The 20546-nt window shown below is 43.1% G+C and overlaps 1 protein-coding gene across 1 annotated transcript in view; it reads left to right on the forward strand.

Annotated features, from left to right (window-relative positions):
* ZNF462 (zinc finger protein 462) overlaps positions 1–20546 on the forward strand; it is a 54246-nt gene that overhangs the window by 21643 nt on the left and 12057 nt on the right. The window contains exons 7-8 of the mRNA XM_010565218.1: positions 11255–11519; positions 16049–16185. Coding sequence (XP_010563520.1) covers positions 11255–11519; positions 16049–16185 — 402 coding nt within the window. The remainder of the gene's footprint in view (positions 1–11254; positions 11520–16048; positions 16186–20546) is intronic.

Below are 20546 nucleotides of genomic sequence, written 5' to 3' on the forward strand. Positions count from 1 at the left end.
CTGCTTGACTAAGTTCTGCTTCTGGGACTGTTGTTTAAGAACTGTAAATCCCTTCCCATTTCTGTACAATTTTTAAAGTGGATAATGCATAATCAGGATGTGTGTCTTTTGTGCTGCTTGACAGCTGAAATCCTGAGGGGTGCAGAGGGCCTTTAGCAAGTTTGCTAAAGCCATTTCATGTACTATCAGAACAGTGGGAAGCAAGGAGCCTCTTCAACAAAATCCTCTCAGCTGGTGCCAGTGAGGCAGGATTGTTACAGTGATCCACTCAGCCCTAGAGCCACACATCTCCCTCTTCCTTTCACCTTTCAGAAGAGAGGCAAACTTTCTATATGCTCAGACATACTGCCGCTGTTGTTTTTTTTTTTAATCCCTACCATAGTTTGTGGCTGACTTGTTTATTTCTATTGATGTGCACTGTTGCTCTTGATAAGAGGTATTTTTCTAACCTTCCAATCAGGGCAGAAAGTTCCTAAGACTCCTCTCTTCACCTTTGGTGCTTTTTCTCTCTTGTTGCTACTGTGTCTTTATGTTTTATGGCTGCTGCTGTTTGGGGAAGACCACAACAGTCAGAGTCCTCACAGCCCAGAAACCTTGTGTTGGAGCAGAATAGCCTGTTCTTTGTATTTAGTTTGGGGTTTGGTGTTTTGTTTGTTTGTTTGTTTGGGGGGAGGGGCGACACCCTTTTCTTTGTCTGAGACCCTTTATTTGACTGTTGTTTTGACTGGGGAGGCAGAGAGCCAGTAGTGACTACAGGGCAAATTCAGGCAAAGCTTCAATACCGAATTGCTTTAATTGCAAGGTGAGTTGGAAGGATACCATTCATGCTAAGGATGCAAGATGGTGATCTGCATACTGCAGAACAGAAGGTGTCTCTGCTTTTGTAGTTACAGTCAGGCTGCAAAGAGCTGTCTACTTGTTCTGTCTGTTTCCCTGCTTTTGTGCCCCATAGGAGTGATGCTGCATGCTCATGCTGAAGTATCAGATTAACCCTTCTTCCTTGCAGGCTGCTTTTTTTTCCCCTAGCTGTGTTCCTTCTTTCTCTAACTTAGAGCATGTTTCTGCTTTCCCCTCAGAGTTTGCCTGTCTTTCCTTCCCAGGGATGCTGCCAGTAGCCACACTGCCTGCCAGTGCTTGTTAAAACTCTTGGTACTTGTTGGTGCATCTTACTTCTTGTGGGCAGCGTTAAACTAATTATCAGATGTTGGATCAGATGGGAACTTTTCTCCTGCATCAGATTGGCAGGGACTGGTAGAACAAGTGCAGGACTTGTTCACCTCTAAGTTTACTGAACAAACTCCTCACTGTTTCAAGGACCTAGGGCACTGGGGATGACCTTGTTCTGTGCAGCTCTCTTCCACTGGTGTATAGTTGTTTGGCTTTTGGCCTTTTCCTACAGCGTGTTGAGAACAGTTTTGTGCCTGGTGGAACAGAGGGAGATGTTTATTCTGTTACTGGCTGTGCTCAGAGGGGTATCAGCTTGCTGTTCATTGTGCTTTTTTCTGGTCCTGAGCTTTTTGTGCTTGAACTGAAAGGGTAAAGGCAAAATTGAGATTCAACAGGGTAGAGACAGGAACTCATGCAGCTGGGAGAAGGTGCTGTCAGTCTTTGTATGGATTTGGCCAGCCTGCTGTGATGGGATTGCTGTGATACTGAAAGACTTGACTAGGGTAGAGAGAAGACAGAATAAGTTGTTTGGGTGGATCAAGTAATAAATGAAGGAAGAAACATCTTCTGCATTCCTTCCGGGCATACAGAAATGACCTGATTACACCCACAGCGCAAAGAAAGAAGCATATCTAGACTCCTGTTGGTTTTTTTTCCTGAGGTTTTTGGTTTCTTTTGACTCTTGATTTTTTTTTTATGTTCAAGATAGGGCACAAAGTGGTAGGTGATGCTGTCTTAGGTGTCACATACTACTGCTGTCCCTGGAATTTGTGATCATTCTATACAGAGTAAAAAGGATGCTATTGCTGTGAAGGGATATGTGGTATGACTTGACCAATGCTGTGCAAGAGAGTGTTTCTGCAGGCTATCGTTCCCACATGTTAGTAGCCTTCTTGTGTAAGCTAACTGATATTCTCCCAGTCCCTGAGACTCCAGTTACTTTCCACTGATCTAAAACCTGCTAGAGGGGTTTGGTACTTGACAGAGGGGTAAAACTCCTTTGCTCATTTTGGCTCTGTTGAAATGGACATATGTCATCATCATCATAGTTGACAGCCCAAAGTTTGACATTAAAATAGCTGGATTTATTTCTTCTTTAAGACACATTGTTACTACATTTCGGTACCAATGCTTGAAAACACTGCCCAAAGTGATCTGACCTCAGAGGTGGTGATAGAGATGAGGCCTTTCTGCTGTTGTTGTTGTTGGTGGTGGTGGTGGTGGTAGTAGTAGTAGTAGTAATAATAATAATGTCAAGGTGTATGCTGGAGGTCTCCAGAACAAATTACAAGTTCCTAAGCTCTATGATTAGAATGGATCCTCAGCACCCATATATGGTCACTGTAATTTTAGGGCCAGTTTTAGAGCAGAACGCAAAAACGTAGCACTTGACAAAGCTGGATTTCTTTCCCCTCTTCATTTCAAGCTTAGATGCAAGTGAGCATTTAGGTGACAGCAGGATGTTTGTTTGTGGCTGTGTGTTTGTATTGATACAAATACTTAGAGGGCCAGAGCAATAGAAAAGAAAATGTGGAGTGCTTCTGAAAAATATCTGATGAATTACCCTTAAAAATGAGGAGGAAATCATGGAGCATAATAGCATGACAATGGTTCAGCTACCAGTGCCAAAAAAAAAATTGCTCTGTAGATTACTGTCTGAGTGAAGAATCAATTGAAGTAGGAAATCTTTGTAAATTCAGAAGAGAACCTGTTACCAGTAAGTCCTTTTGGCAGATTGGTTAAATCAGTCTCTTGCTAAAGCTATTTGCAGATCTTTTTGTGTTCCTCTCTTCTGTAAGTTCACTTCCATTTATGAGGTTTGAGTTTAGCTCAACAGAATATGGAATACTGAGGCAACTTTTTATTTTATGCATTTTATGGAAATATATAAGCACATGGACATACCAGTGTTTGACATGTATCAGAATTCTTGGTTTAAGTGCCACTCTGTTTTTAGACAATGGAATTTTAGTCCTTGAATAACAAATTATAAGAATATAGGGTTGAAACATGACTAACAGTTTGAACCGTCCACCTGGTATAAGCCAGTGGCAGCAGATTCTCAGCCTGAAGCACTCTTTAAAGAGAAGGCAGTGGATAAACAAAGGTGAACAGTGGATGAACAGAGGTGAAATAACATGAATGCCAGAGCAACAGAAACACAATGCAGTCCCCACACATCATCTCTGTGTTGCAAGCAAAAACAGCAATGAGCAAAGCAACTGGTGGGGTTAGAAAGTTCTAGTGGCTTGGCACTGAAGTTGCAAAGGTTGCAAGTGGTAGAGCAGCTACGGAAAGAGCCTAGTTTATGATGAGGGGGTTGTTTGCAGCCTAAATGTGACTAGTAATTGGCCAAGCCACCCAAAGAACTGTAGGAAAGTTAAATTGCATTGAATCCAGGAAAGAAATTTTGTTGTGGGGAGGACAGATGACAAAGAAGGGATAGCAAGAAATTAAATGGCTACATGATGAAGTGTTTCCTGACCCCTAAAACGGATCCTTCCAAATCACAGCTTTAGCAGAGCAGGGTAATGATTCAGGCAGTGTTCGTGAACATTTGTGCCTGTCTCAAAAGCTAACACTAATAGGAATTACTGGTAGTGCTGGATACTCAAAAATAGGAGGGCATGGGGAGGTCTTGGACCAACCCTTCTCTTCTGATGGAAATAATATGGTATAACTTAACTTCATCAATTGTGTTAGTCCTTCCTAAGTCCTACTATTCCTACTGGTTTCCTTTGCATCTGTTACACAGAGTATTGTAGCCACTCTCTCCTTGATCTCAACTCCAAGATTCTTCAGTAGGCAGCAGTATGAGACTCTCTGTCTAAAGGAATTCAGAAGATAAAATTACTTATTATTATCTTCTTCTTAGATGAAATTTATGTCCCTTTGAAATGATTTTGATGTTAGTACAAGAAGCTGCATAGCATATATCCTGTCTCAGTTCCATTCAGAGATAGGTGTGCACATAGCTCAAAAGGGAATTCAAAGTTATAAAGAAACACTGATATAGTTTCTCACCTCTTTTGAATAAACAAGTTTGCATAGTCCATATATCTTTCCGGTTGCCCTCTTCTGAGTCTTAGACATATATGTAATATGTTTCTCAAAAAGCTGGTCCAAAATGATCCAAGAAATGGCCTTTGCAGATAAAGCTGAAATAAATTCCTCCAACAAGGTTTTGGGGTTTGGGCTTTGGGGGTTTTTTTTTGGTGTAAATCCTTTAAATGGCAATTTTATTCCAGGGTTTTATTTTCTTTCCTCTGTGATGACTCTTTTCTTTTGTGTTTTGGAGTGTGCAAACAATGACACAAAGTTTATTTCTGTTACATCTCATTCACAACATCCTAGCAATGTAAAGGTTCTTCAGTAGAAATCAGAATTTGGGTAGAGAAGTAGGTTCATATTCTGTTTTTAAACATGAAGTGAATAAAATTTCCTTGTACTGCATGGTTCCCTAAGCTTCTTCATGAATGTTTTGTTGCATCCCTCTGAATCTTAGTCTTCTCTATCTTCCCCTCCCCTCAGCTTAATTTATTGGCAGAACATTTCACCCTCCCACATATTCTTCCTTCCAGGTCAGTGCTGCATGGCATAAAGTGAACAACTGTGTGTAGTCTTGACAATCTTTGTATGACACCCTGCTTTGCCACCTTCCCACTTTTCAAGCTGTTGCCATTCATGACTATATGCTATCCTACTACTCAGTGAGTTTGTAATTTTGAGTCCTGTTGAATTTCAGAAGGGATTATGTTCCTAAATGTCATAAGTTCCACTCAGACTTATCTTATACCTTGGAATTTTTCTGTTGTTCATTGTAGGAATCTTCTCTTTATGTGAATAATTTCAGAGAAAATTAAGTAGCATTCCAAATATTTTCCTTTTACTGTCTTTAGTACATTTTCTCACAGATCCATAACATCCTAGGCCTGTATTGTTACTGCATTCCCTCCCCCCCCCCAGCGTTTTTAAGCACTTGTTATCTATACCTTCTCTTTGATTTTTTTCTTATCTCAGGATTCAAACATCCCCTTTCCCAGTTTCATTTGTCATACAAGTGCTGATCTCTTTTGACTTTGGTTGATGTTTCCATGTGGATGTACCAGGAAAGCATGACATCTTCATTTTTTTCTCCCACTGTCTCCTTCTGGCCATAAAGCTATTCAATTATTAGTAGTTTGCACATGCAGTGAGCTCACTATCCAGTGTATTCAAAGAGTTGCTTTTGCTGAACAGTGTTTCTCCCTCCATCCCTGTCCCTCACTGTGCAGGCATGCAAATGCTTGTGTTAGAAGTGTCTGGTTCTGTTCACCCTAGAAGGATGAAGCAATGGTCTGATTTCTTTCCTTTAATAGGTACTTTTTCCTCTGGTTTCTCAACTGCTGCTCAGTGTCTCTTACCTAGACATGTCCAGGCATATTTCTGGTCTGTTGTTTCATTTAGGTGTCTTGTTTTAGTGTGTTTTGCCATTGCCTACATGTTCATCAGTAGCTCTGAAAATACCTACAAATAACTAAAACATCATTTAATTTCTGAGTAAATTTATGTATTCAGATCAGAATCTTTAGTTACTCTTTTCTTCTGAAAAGTTCCCAAGTTTTTCTTCTTTTAGGTATCTGAAACATGTTACATGCTGCAGAGGATCCATGAAAACTTAGATTTTCATTTTGCTTCTGTAGTAGGTTTTCATTGTATATTTTTCCCCAGTGCATGATCCCAAGGTATGCAGGTATGTATCAAGCTGCATCTTCATGATTGCATTGTATTGCATTGTAGTGGAGACTGTGAATGCTTTTTTGGATGAGGTAGTAACTTCCAGTATTGTTGACAGACTCATTGTACCAGTCTTTGTGTCTGTACTCTGAATAAAGTTTTCAGGGTGGCAACATCACTTACCAGGCATTTAAGTGTTTTAGGCACTCTGGAAATGCTGTCTCTCTTCACCCCATGCAGAGACACTGTAAGACTTACGTATTATTACCAGCATACAATAGTAATTTAGGTATGGCTGTGCTGATGAGTCATCATGTGGACATTCATTTCTACTGCTTTCCTTTCAACTAGTCATTTCCGCATTTGGATCTGAGAATGCTGTTGTATACTGAGTGTAGTTTCTGTGGCCTTTTAGATCTGTAGGTGCTGGCAGGGTTTACACTACTAGCTAGCCTTGTTATTCTTCCTGTACAGGTAGTCTGTAGGCAGATGTGATATGTGAAATCTCAAAATTGAGATTTGCAGCATTGGTACTGTTCTTCCATTTTTTACTACATCAATTACTGTTAATTTTTGCCTCTTGGTATGACTGTAGGTGTCCTTCCTTTTACGTCAGATCGTCCCATGACTTACCTTGCTTTTGGAGTTGCACGGCGAAGTCCTTCCATTCATTTTGGATAAAATTACTTTTAAAAACAGATCTCGGGTGGTTTTGGTGTGGGGTTTTTTTTGTTTTATTGTTTTAAATCAGTCAGGGCTAATTATTCCTTTTTCTTTCCTTGCATTACATATATGAGCATGCTTTATTTTCTTGTGCTGCCTCGAGGCTGTTCAAAGGAAAAAATGCCATTTTTTTCCTTAACCTATAATCAGTACTTCCTGGTGTTTCATTTTTCTTCATTTTCTTCCCCTTCATGTTTTCTCTTTGCCTTTGTGTTTTACATTACTGAATACTAATTCTCTTAACTCTTACCTTTGCTTCTTTTAATGTCTTTCTTCTGCTTTCTGACTTTGATGTAGGCTTCTAAGGCCATTTTACTTTTTTCCAAACATGGATGGCTAGACCCTCTTCCTGCTCCAGGCCAAGGTTGTAAAACTTTCCCAGAGTGCTCCCAATCCTTTGTGTTTGAGGTGCAGGAAAAAGACTGAGGTGGAACTTGAATTGTGTACAGCCATGACTCAATTGTTGGTCAGTTCTGGGGGAAAAGTTCTGCTCTCTTTCTCCTTCATTCTCCACTCTTACATCAAGGCATCTTGTTGTTGCAGCAACACTGCCAGAAGGTGTTCAGCAGTTCGCTGCACAGCAGCTCAAGGCTTGTATAAATGCGAAGGCTCTTATAATATTTGATCACCAACTTCAGTCAGCCCAGCACTGAAGTACATGCAGAGTTGTTGGAAATAGAGAAGGTGCCCATGTAGGAGTGCTCTGCCAGTTTAAGGCAGTGCTGTTGCTCTGTGCTGTGGATTTGCTTCCCTAGTCCTTCTCTCAGGTACTGCTTTTGAAAAATAAATAAAGAAATCCAAAACCTCAACCTCACCATCTGTTTCTTATTTGCTGGCAGTTCATTCTGTGCTGTGTGCTAAAACGCATGTTTGGAAGCAAACTCAAGTCAGTTGCTATCTTTCCACTGCTTTCACTGGTTTTCATAGAATCCTAGAATCATAGAATGGTTTGGGTTGGAAGAAACCTTAAAGATCATCTAGTTCCAACCCCCCTGCCATGGGCAGGGACACCTTCCACTAGACCAGGTTGCTTAAAGCCCCATCCAACCTGGCCTTGAACACTTCCAGGGATGGGGTGTCCACAACTTCTCAGGGCAACCTGTTCCAGTGTCTCACCACCCTCACAGGAAAGAATTTTTTCTTAATATCTAATCTAAATGTACCCTCTCTCAGTTTAAAACTGTTACCCCTCATCATATCACTACACTCCCTGATAAAGAGTCCTTCCCCATCTTTCATGTAGGCCTTCTTTAAGTACTGGAAGGCTATAAGGTCTCCCCAGAATCTTATCTTCTCCAGGCTAAACAACCTCACCTCTCTTAGCCTGTCTTCACAGGGGAGGTGCTCCAGCCCCCGATCATCTTTGTGGCCCTCCTCTGGACCTGCTCCAACAGGTACATGTCTTTCTTATGTTTGGGGCCCCAGAGCTGAATGCGGTACTCCAGGTAGGGTCTCATGAGAGCAGAGGGGAAGAATCACCTCCTTCAACCTGCTGGTCACACTTCTTTTGATCCAGTCCAGAATGCAGTTGGCTTTCTGGGCTGCAAGCGCACATTGCTGGCTCGTATTAAGTTTTTCATCCACTAGTAGCCCCAAGTCCTTCTCTGTAAGGCTGCTCTCAATCCAGTCGTCACCCAGCCTGTATTTGTGTTTAGGATTGCCCCAACCCATATTCAGGACCTTGCACGTGGCCTTATTGAACTTCATGAGGTTCATACAGGCCCAACTCTCAAGCCTGTCAAGGTCCCTCTGGATGGGATCCCTTCCCTCCAGTATGTCGACTGCACCACGCAGCTTGGTGTTGTCAGCAGACTTGCTGAGGGTGCACTCGATCCCACTGTCCATGTCACTGACATGGGTTCCAGTACTGACCCCTGAGGAACACCACTTGTCACTGGTCTCCACTTGGACATCCAGTCATTGACCGCAACTCTTTTGAGCGTGACCATCCAGCCTATTCCTTATCCACCCAGTGGTCCACTCATCAAATCTGTGTCTTGCCAATTTAGAGACAAGGATGTCATGTGGGACAGTGTCAAACGCTTTGCGTAAGTCCAGGTAGATGACATCCGTTGCTCTTCCCTTATCCACCAATGCTGTAACCCCATCGTAGAAGGCCACCAAATTTATCAGGCACAGTTTCCACTTAGTGAAGCCATGTTGGCTGTCACCAGTCACCTCCTTATTTTCCATGTGCCTTAGCATAGTTTCCAGGAGGATCTGCTCTATGATCTTGCAGGGCACAGAGGTATGACTGACAGGCCTGTAGATCCCTGGGTCTTCCTTTTTTCCCTTTTTAAAAGTGCATGATGTTTCCCCTTTTCCAGTCAGTGGCAACTTCCCCAGACTGCCACAACTTCTCAAATGTGGTGGATAGTGGCTTAGCCACTTCATTTGCCAGTTCCCTGAGGACCTGTGGATGCACCTCATCAGGTCCTATGGACGTGTGCACCTTCAGGTTCCTTAGATGGTCTCAAACCTGATCTTCTCCTACAGTGGGCAGTTCTTCATTCTCCCAGTCCCTGCCTTGCCTTCTGCAACTTGAGTGGTGTGGCTGGAGCAAGTGCCAGTGAAGACTGAGGCAAAAAAATCATTGAGTACTTCAGCCTACTCCATGTCCTGGGTAACCAGGTCTCCCATTTCCTTCCAGAGAGGGCCCACATTTTCCCTTTTATCAGTGACGTACCTACAGAAGCTTTTCTTGTTGCCTTTGACATCCCTGGCCAGATTTAATTCTATCAGGACTTTAGCTTTCCTAAATACTGAACCTGATAGCCCAGACACCAGGCTGCAGATATGCAAGCTCTGAACCATGCATCATTTCGGGCCTCAAGGTCCTGTTCCAAAAGAGGGTGAGAGCACAGTTGCTGCCTGTGAGGGAGAAGAGACTTCTGCAGAAGTTTACAGCTCCTCAGGCCCATTTGGTGCCAAAGTAAAGGAAATGGGGAGCCTGTTTCAAACACAATGGGTGGAGCTCACTGTGAGCCCTCATGGTTAGCAAACCTGCTGTAGAAGTGGTGGAAATGAGAGATAATAAATGCTTCATTGTAATCTAGCCTCAGTTCATGAGGCTTGGATAGGAAAACCAAAAAGTATTTCATTCATTTTACCAGAATCTTTCATGTGTCTGCCTTTGTCTTTGCTGCACACCTGGTGATGAAGCCAGGGGAGCCTGAAGACATTTATCTCCTGCTCGTGTTTTGTTTGTGTCTTTGGTTTTTGTTGTTGTTGTTGTTAGTTTGTTTTTCATTTCTCAGGCATGTATAACACCCTTCTGCGGTAGTGAGAAAAGAAAGCAAGCATTTTACTCTTTTGAAGGCAGGTGGAGAAGTCCCCAGACTGAGTGCTGTATAGGCCTGTTTGCCTTTTGTTTCTCTGTACTAATTGGTTAGAATGGATGGTGTTAAGTTCCCACAAGTACCTCTGTTAGAGAATTCCTACATATCTAGCCTCGGGGAATTAAGCTTCGGAAAATGAAGCACCCATCAAAGCAGGAGGTGGCTGGTACAGTCTGTATCCCGACTCCATTCCCCCCCCCCCCCTTTCCCTTCTTCCAGAAAGCTAAAGAAAAGAGCCTTTTGTCTTCTTTTCAGGAAAGTGACACTGAAATTCATCTGTGCTTTATTCATCTGCTTTCATTTGTGCCATTCATAGGCAGCTGTGGGTTATATAGGACAAAGCAGATGAATTCCTAACCTCCACATTCAAGCAGTGTGTTGGTAAAGGTTCAACACCACCCTCCCCCGCTCCTTTTTGGAGGGATCCAACTAAAGTATTATAGCTTTCAGTTTCAGTACTGAGACATCTCGACTGTGTTTCTCCACATGCCATTAAAATGGTGTGACACAGTTCTGCTGCGTTTTAGAAGGGATGCATCTATACAGACATATCTGTATAAAGAGATCTCTTTCTCAGTATAGCAAAACTTAGCAGCTTCTAAGGAAATGCGGTTTAGAAGTTTGCTTTACTGGAATTTGTGATGAAATATCTTTTTTCCCAATGATTTCATTTCAAACATCATCAGATAGGAGAACTTGAATTTACTTTTTGTGAAGACTGCTTCAAGTGTGACAAAGTAAAATTGTATCATTTCGCTAAAGTTAACTTTTGGTGTGAGTTTCTCAAATAATTCCATGAATGAGTAAGGAAGAGTATCCATTTATTTTTCCTTTCTTTTTTTTTTTTCTTTTCCCTTTTAGGTCGGCTATTTATGTGTATCCTGTGCCGTACTTTCATCTGGTGTAAACTGGCATAAGATATTTAAGAGTATCTGGTCTGATTTATGCACCAAACACATAAACACTTGGTAGTATGATTAATGTGCTTTACCTTCACAAATTAAGTGTCTTAAAACCAGACTTCTTTTTAGACTACTTTAAATTTAAATCTGTCACTTTCTTTCCTCCCCAAATCAGATCTAAAGAGCATAATTTATACTGATCACCTTTTAAATTGTAGAATACACATTAGATTAGATTAAGAAGTGCTACACCTCTTTTTCTTAACCCTTCAGAAAGCTGTCGGCGGATTTCATAACCAACATCTTGATCAACCCCTCTAAAAGCCAATAGGTGCTGGAGCAGGCCTCAAACATTTTTGGATTTGTTGATCCACCTGGAATAACAACTTCCCTCTTGTTTTTCTACAGACTCTTCATACTCTGAGCCTCCTGATGTTCAGCAGCAGTTGAACCACTACCAGTCTGCAGCTTTGGCCAGGAACAACAACAACATCAGCCCAATCCCACTTTCTGGGAGTGCTGCAGGAGTGGAAAAAACGGAAGCCATCCTTAACTGTGAATTTTGTGAATTCTCCTCGGGTTACATACAGAGCATTCGGCGTCACTACCGTGACAAACACGGAGGGAAGAAGCTCTTCAAGTGCAAAGATTGTTCCTTTTATACAGGCTTTAAGTAAGTACTGTGCAAAACAGATAAACTGAACTCATAAGGGGTATTTTAGCACTTGAAAAGACTTCTGAGATCTTTGAGAGCTGGCTGTAGCTAACAGAAACATGGCCACTGCTGACCAGGGAGAGGAACATAGGAAATGCCATGCCAGATCACAGCAGCATCCATGTAATCCATTTTCCTCTCTCCTACAACAGCTGGTACCATCTGCTGCAGACGAAAGCACAGTAAGTCCTTACAGTAGGTTTTAGAATCATAGAATCATAGAATCATTTAGGTTGGAAAAGACCTTCAAGATCACTGAGTCCAACCATTAACCTAACACTGCCAAGTCCACCACTAAACCATGTCCCCAAGTGCCACAACTACATGTTTTTTAAATACCTCCAGGGATGGTGACTCAACCACTTCCCTGGGCAGCCTGTTCCAATGTCTGACGACGCTTTCAGTGAAGAAATTTTTCCTAATATCCAGCCTAAACCTCCCCTGGCGCAACTTGAGGCCATTTCCTCTTGTCCTGTTGCTTGTTACTTGGGAGAAGAGACTGACCGCCACCTCACTACAGCCTCCTTTCAGGTAGTTGTAGAGAGCAATAAGGTCTCCCATCAGACTCCTTTTCTCCAGGCTAAACAACCCCAGTTCCATCAGCTGCTTCTCATAACACTTGTGCTCTAGACCCTTCACCAGCTTCATTGCCCTTCTTTGGACACGCTCCAGCACCTCAATGTCTTTCTTGTAGTGAGGGGCCCAAAACTGAACACAATACTCGAGGTGTGGCCTCACCAAGTACAAAGGGACAATCACTTCCCTAGTCCTGCTGGCCACACTATTTCTGATACAAGCCAGGATGCTATTGGCCTTCTTGGCCACCTGGACACATTGCTGCTCATATTCAGCTGGCTGTCAGCCACATCCCCAGGTCTTTTTCTGCTGGGCAGCTTTCCAGTCACTCTTCCCCAAGCCTGCAGCATTGCATGGGATTGTTGTGACCCAAGTGTAGGACCCAGCACTTAGCCTTGTTGAACCTCATACAGTTGGCCTCAGCCCATCGATCCAGCCTGTCCAGATCCCTCTGCAGAGCCTTCCTACCCTCATGCAGATCAACACTCCTGCCCAACTTGGTGTCATCTGCAAGCTTGCTGACGGTGCACTTGATCCCCTCATCCAGATCATTGATAAAGACATTAAACAGAACTGGCCCCAGTACTGAGCCCTGGGGAACACCACTTGTGACCAGCCATCAGTTGGCTTTAACTCCATTTGCCACAACTCTTTGGGCCAGGCTATCCAGCCAGTTTTTTACCCAGTGAAAGAGTACAGCCGTCCAAGCCATGAGCAGCCAGTTTCTCCAGGAGAATGCTGTGGGAAACAGTGTCAAAGGGTTTACTAAAGTCTAGGTAAACAACATCCAAAGTCTTTCCCTCATCCACTAAGTGTGTCATCTTGTCATAGGAGATCAGGTTAGTCAAGCAGGATCTGCCTTTCATAAACCGATGCTGACTGGGCCTGATCCCCTGGTTGTACTGTACATGCCACATGATGGCACTCAAGACAATCTGCTCCATAACCTTCCCTGACACCGAGGTCAGACTGACAGGCCTGTAGTTCCCTGGATCCTCCTTCCAGCCCTTCTTGTAGATGAGCATCACATTTGCTAACCTCTGGTCAACTGGGACCTCCCTGGTTAGCCAAGACTGCTGATAAATGATGCAAAGTGGCTTGGTGAGCACTTCTGCCAACTCCCTCAGTACCCTTGGGTGGATCCCATCCAGTCCCATAGACTTGGGTGTGTCTAAGTGCCGTAGAAGGTCACTAACTGTTTCCCCTTGGATTATGGGGGCTTCATTCTGCTCCCTTTCCCTGTCTTCCAGCTCAGGGGACTGGGTACCTGGAGAACAATTGCTCTTACAGTTAAAGACTGAGGCAAAGAAGGCATTAAGTACCTCAGCCTTTTCCTCATCCTTTGTCACCATGTTTCCCCCTACATCCAATAAAGGATGGAGAGTCTCCTTATCCCTCCTTTTGTTGCTAATGTATTTATAGAAACATTTTTTATTGTATTCTATAGCAGTAGCCAGATTAAGTTCTAGCTGGTCTTTGGCCCTTCTAATTTTCTCCCTGCATAACATCACAACATCCTTGTAGTCCTCCTGAGTGGCCTGCCCCTTCTTCCAAAGGTCATAAACTCTCTTTTTTATCCTGAGTTCCAGCCAAAGCTCTCTGTTCAGCCAGGCCAGTCTTATTCCCTGCAGGTTCACCTTTCGGCACCTGGGGACAGCCTGCTCCTGCTCCTGCTCCTGCTCCTGCTCCGAGATTTCCTTCTTGAAGAATGTCCAGCCTACCTGGACTCCTTTGCTCTTCAGGACTGCCTCCCAAGGGAGTCTGTCAACCAGGCCCCTAAACAGGCCAAAGTCTGCCCTCTGAAAGTCCAAGGTGGCAGTTCTGCTGACCCCCTCCTTACTTCTCCAGGAATCGAAAACTCTTACCATTTCATGATCGCTATGCCCAAGATGGCCTCCAACCATCACATCATCCACGAGTCCTTCTGTTCTCAAACAACAGGTCCAGTGGGGTGACAATTTACTTGCTGGAGGAAATGGTACAGGTAGTAATTCCTCCTCAGCATAGACAAGTAGAGGGCTATCCTTATCCTCAGTTGTGCAAATCTTCTCTACAAAAATAAGGTAATTTTCTGGTGCAATCGATATGAAGCATGGAACAATCAAGTGTCCTACAGAGACAGAAGAATTTATATCACCTTTCTGAAAAAAACCTCTCTCATGTAATTTTATTTCTCCCACCATCTATCTAGCTGAAATGCAAAGCATTCTCTAGTATATCTGACAGCATATAGAGACATTTCAGAAATCCAATTAGATGTGCAAAATTTAAAAACTCGGTGCTATGTGTGTTCATGTGTATGTTTTTAGCTGCTGTTCTGTAAGGAAAATAAAGGCCTGTGCACCTATGCTGTTCATCATTTCTTCCTGATATGCTAGACCCTCGAGCATAACACCCTCAGCTGAATTTGAGGCCTCAAACTTGTTAAGTTCTTAGGAGACTGGTCACAGTAAGCAGTATGACTGGATAAAGGGGAGGAGTTCTGTTGGAAGAAAATGTTGAGCACAAACCTGAGAGAATCCAAACAAGAGCAACCTCTAGTTTCATGTCTCTAGCCTCTGTTGCTTCAGCCCCTTGCTGCCTCTATGGTAAAATTTGCTGCTTGTGCTTTATATCCTGATTGCTATCTCTCTTAAAGATTACCAGCAATTGCCAGGTCTGTTCATTCTGTTTGTGTCTTGCAAGTGCCATTTTCTTCTACCTGAAGTGAAATGAAATCATCTTAAATCAAGCAACATTTACACACGTTCATAGTTGCATAAGGGATTAGCAGTGTCATGTGGTGTCTCAAACATTCAGGGTTTAAATCTTGCTTCTTTTAGAAACACAGCATGGTTTTTGTCTTTAAAAAAAGGGGGGAGGGGGCAAAAAAACCCCATACCAATCCCCTCTTCAACTTACCATAGAAACTTAAATGCATGAAAGCACTCACTGAACTCGATAGAAATACACCTGTAGAATTCAGTGATCACTGAGCTGGGCCCAAAGCCAGTTGTGTTAGGAAATTGCTTTGTGTCAAGCTAACAGTCTTGAAGAACTTCAAAGAGACTTCTAACTCTAGTTCAATGTGGCAAGCTCCTTAGCTTTTGCAAGCTTTACCACTGCTTTAGGAAAAAATGACCAAGTGCCCCAAGTTTACAGACGCCTCTTATTTCAGTAGTTGAGCTTGTGGTTAAATTGGTGTACAGTTAATTTCCTCTGCGTGCATGTCTCTTGCAACTTTTAAGTATGCAGCCAATGTAATGCCAGCAAGAAATTTTTTGTTCAAAAGTACTGTGGAGTATTCATTCATTCCTCCACATTAATAACTAGACTATTCTTAATCTTGGGTTTTCAGATCCTTATAGCTGATGCTTTAAAATTTAACTACTCAGTGCCAAACTCACTGTGAACGCAAGTCTGGTTTGTATCCCAAATCTAAAGATTTTAGCTGGTTTTGGGCTTGTCCTACAAAGACGGAGATGGTTAAGGACATTATCTGCCTCCAGAAATAAGTCTGTCCTCACCTCTGCAGGTCCAGAACAGTAGATAGATTTTTTTCAACTTGCTAAAAATTTAATCTTTGCCAGAGAAAGTACACTGAATATTTCATCCTGAAGACAAATAATGACCATGAATGATGGGAATTCTTTTGCTATCTTAACTATAGCAATGTGACTATAGAGCAACCCATGCAAAAGAATATCTTGTCAGAGTGAATGTTTGTTACTTGAGGATACAAGCCTGCAAATACCTCTGCTCATGTGTTACTCCTGTGAATAGCTCCACTGAAATGCCATGTGGCACTGTGAAGACAAGGCTGAGTGGTATCTGTACCATTTTACACAACACGTCCCTTATAGAGCTGTGACACTTCATCGTTCCCTGCACACCTCTTCTGACTGCTTCCATCTCTCCCTCCTGTTTCACAGATCTGCTTTTACTATGCACGTGGAAGCTGGGCATTCGGCAGTTCCTGAGGAAGGACCCAAAGACCTTCGCTGTCCTCTTTGCCTATATCACACCAAATATAAACGCAACATGATTGACCATATAGTTCTGCACAGAGGTAACAATATCGCCGTATGTGTCTGTATCTGATGAAGGGAATGCTGAACAACACCCTTGTCTTTCAGACTGGTTTCATTAAGTTTTCCTCTCTGTATATCATTAAATTTCCCCCTCTCTGTACATGAGGACAAGTACGTTAAATAAGTCATCAGCCCTTGAGTATCTTTTGTTTCATTTCTAAATGATGCATCTTACTTATCTCCTGTAAAATTCAAAGTTAGCCAGTGCTGAAACAGGGCAGATTTAAAATTGTTTTTAAGCTTTTCCTCTAGAGAGGTTAACAGTCATCAAACACCTGTTTAGCAAGAGGCCCTAATTTACAGCTCTGATCTAGGCCGCAGTTGTTTCCTGCTTATGTGTCTTATAAAGGCCTTACTATCATAAACTCTGTGACAAGGTATATCAACTAATCAGAGGCCCCACAATATCTCTTGATTACTTGCTTGCTTTTTTTCTCTTCAGCATTCTTAGGATCAAAATAAGAATTATAATATTTTTGGTTTTCTTTAAGACTCCTTGTCTATCTCCACCTCTCCCTTCTTTAAAGCCAGCTAAAAGTGGGATTAGGGATTTCTATATTCTATTAACTGCGGGCTTGCTAGCTCAGAAGAGACAGCTGTTTGGGCTCTCTGGGCTGGGATTCCTGCCCATAGCTATCACACTTGATGCTTGTAGATGGTCTGTTGGCTGCTGAAATCTAAAGCCATGTGTTGGGATGGCACTCTGCCTGTTTGCAGGTTGGGCCGAGTTTCACAGTAGGGTACTGGTGGTGAGCAAACACAAGTTTTGCATGCCATCTTTTTCCTGGAGGAGATCCTGGTGTGACAAGTGCTATCGTAATGCCTTGTAACATACCACTTTTCAGTGTTGGTAGCTTAAAGTCCTTCTTGTACCAAAGCAGTGAGGCTGGCAGAGTTCATACAAATTTCTATCTGCTGGCAGGGCTATTCAGAGGGAACATCTGAGAAAAATGACGTGCCATGATTCAGAAAGCACATTACAAAGCTGCCTTATTTGGTTGCAAGGGTTTCGCAGATGCTTTAGCTTTTACTTCCTGCCTTTGAAGGTGTTGTTATGTTGGATTTCACCCAGCTTCAGGGCATACTCCAGAATTAGCTCACTGTAGAGAAGAGGGTTTAGTTAACCCCTGTGCAGAGGACTGTGCGGTTCCAAGTGCTGCCGAGGTGTGCTTTGTTTTGTGGTTGTGCCAGGGCTCCAGTGGACACTGCCAGACCTTTAAAATACATATATACAGGCTGAGGGAGTACTGGATGGGCTTAGTTAGGGTATTTTCCATTATGCATAGACTTGACACTGGGAATGTCCAGTTGCTGAAGTAGAAGAGCACTTCAAGAGCTCAAGGAGCTGTACTGCCTGTACAGCACTGGAAGGAGGTGGTTACCTCCTGAGTGACACTGTGGGTCTGTTCTTTTGCAGAGCTGTTGCTTCAGTTGCACAAACCAACCTCGAGCCTTTGTGCTGCTGAAACAAAGCTGATAGCAAAGGACATAACAGTATACCCACTAAAGCGTTGGGAGAGGTAAAACAGAGTACAAGAAGTTTTAATGCAAATGGGATTATAGCTGATAAAGAATCTCAGAGGCCACTGAGGGATGGACAAGGGTTATCTCTGGCGTCAAGCATCCAGGCAATAAAGGAAGTAGGGTCCTTCTTTAAAGTTCTTCCTGGTGCATATATCTAGTTAAAAAAGCCCTTTACTGTTGTGTTTAATTGTGTGGCAGCTGAAGCAGACAATTTTGATAAGATTTAACATGCACTGAAAGAGAGACTGAGGGATGGTGAATGTAGTCTGAGATAGATAGCCTTCCTCTTTTACAGCCATTGCATTGGTAAAACAAGGGCATAGCCCTGAGCTGTGGTCCAAGAAACTTAGTTTTGAGGTAGATGGAGTGGTGCAGTGTGTAAAATCAAGAGTGAAGGGTTTGATCCATTCATAGTTAATGTTCCTCCTGTGTAAAAAGACATGTTTACAGATGCATGACTCTTATATTACTTCTAAGTTGCTGCACCCCTAATCCTTGATGAAACAGCATGTGCTTGAAATGGAGAGTATATGCCTCTTAATGAATGGCTGCAGAAGCCATGTTTTACAGGGCTAAAGCATTATCAGCTAGGAGCCTGAATGCCTAGTGAGAAAAAATTAGGCAAGGAATTTGCTTGCCGTTAAGAATGAGGGCAAACAGGAAGCTTCCGAGAGCCTTCTTCCATGTATCACCTATTCCTCATCAGTGTAAAAGCAGTTCACCATCCCTTCTGTGGGTACAGATGGAGCACAGACTCATTACAGGTGGCCTGTAGCAGGCAACTGACATAGCTAGAGGCAGGTATGTGAAGAGAGTAAGTTTGGCTCTCGAGTTCTTCCTGACCTTTGTGACAGGTGAGCCTGGGGAGAGGAGATACAGAGGAGACAGTGAATGCTTGCTCTGTGGCCAGCACAGAGGTGCTGGCCTTTAATTTAGTCTGGACAATGCAATTAGTTTTCATTATCCCTTCAGTAACATTCCCATCACACATTTTGGAACACATTGGTATTTTCCAGGGCTGAATGCAACTTACCAAGATCACTATTGGGTCTACTTTACCTTGGGGCATTATTTTTTCTTCTTTTACCGATCATTTTATTCTCTTCATGGTACACATAGTGATTTTGTTCTTCCATTTAAGAGAAATCACACCCGCTTCTCTTGAATAAATAGTAACTTTAAGATAAGTCAAATTTTCAAATTCACCTACCTCCCCAAAGGCTTCATTGCTACATATCCTGATTCCTTGCACGTGGTTGTTTCTGGCATCCCTTGTACACACAGCTTCATTGATACATGCAGAACCTTGTGCTGTGCTTGCTTTTGGCTGCTGGAATGCAAATGCTACATGTTCTGTTACTGTAGCTTGGATTTGCAGGCAAAAATGCAGATTTTCAAACACCCAACATGACCAAATAATTGATCTGTGTCTTGATAGTAGAACTAGGTTTTTGTACTTGGTTTTCCTTTAAGGGAAGGAAATAACTTGTATATGCTGTGGTGTGTCGGTGAGTAAAGATTTTTCTTTACAACTAAGGACTGATAGAGTCATGGGTTCTTTTATGCCTCGAGCAAAAAAACATATGTCTGCTTTGAGCTACTGTATTGCAAATACCTAGTGCATTAATGGCCTTTCAATTTAATCCCTGATCTGCATGACAATTAGCCCAAATATTTCAGTCTAATGAAAGGATTTGGTTTCTTAAACCAAGATGATGCTTTTTGGTGTTTATTTTATTGTTGTTTTTTAATTACACCTCTTGCTAAGATGTTCCACAATTCAGGACATCTTTTTGTGAGGCGTATACAGTAGTCTTTGTTTAGACACTGCTGAACTTTAAAGAAGTCTACACATGGATGAAGAAGCTACCTCTTTCAATTTGTCTGTGGGGCTTTATGGTTTGCTTGTGAGTTTGTCAGTTGCCCAGGTATGATAAATGCATTCTAAATGAGTAGTTAAATAAACAGAGCTTTGTAGGGGCAAGCTGGAGATGAGAGCATCACCTTACAAAATAGGAGGTTCTGGATCCAAATAACCCTGTGTGATGGGTTGACCCTGGCTGGACGCCAGGTGCCCACCAAAGCCGTTCTATCACTCCCCCATCCTCAGCTGGACGGGGAGAGAAAAATATAACAAAAAGCTTGCGGGTCGAGATAAGGACAGGAGAGATCATTCACTAATTACCGTCACGGGCAAAACAGACTCAGCTTAGGGAAAATTAGCTCAATTTATTACTAATCAGCCAGAGTAAGGTAAATGAGAAATAAAACGAAATCTCAGAACACTTTCCCTCCACCCCTTCCTTCTTCCCGGGCACAACTTCACTCCCGGATTTCTCCACCAAGCCCCCCCAGCGGCACAAGGGGGACAGGGATGGGGTTTATGGTCATCACACGTTATTTTCTGCCGCTTCACCTCCTCAGGGGCAGGACTCATCACACTCGTCCCCTGCTCCAGCGTGGGGTCCCACCCACGGGAGACAGTCCTCCATGAACTTTCTCCAACGTGGGCCATTCCCACGGGCTGCAGTTCTTCACGAACTGCTCCAGCATGGGTCCTTTCCACGATGTGCAGTCCTTCAGGAGCACACTGCTCCAGCGTGGGTCCCCCACGGGGTCACAAGTCCTGCCAGAAAACCTGCTCCGTGGGCTTCTCTCTCCACAGATCCGCAGGTCCTGCCAGGAGCCTGCTCCAGCGCAGAGTTCCCACGGGGTCACAGCCTCCTTCGGGAACCCACCTGCTCCGGCGTGGAGTCCTCCACGGGCTGCAGGTGGATATCTGCTCCACCGTGTACCTCCCTGGACTGCAGGGGGA

This window comes from Haliaeetus leucocephalus, unplaced genomic scaffold (genome assembly GCF_000737465.1).
Source record: "Haliaeetus leucocephalus isolate CR32 unplaced genomic scaffold, Haliaeetus_leucocephalus-4.0 Scaffold187, whole genome shotgun sequence".
In the NCBI taxonomy this organism is placed as follows: domain Eukaryota; kingdom Metazoa; phylum Chordata; class Aves; order Accipitriformes; family Accipitridae; genus Haliaeetus; species Haliaeetus leucocephalus.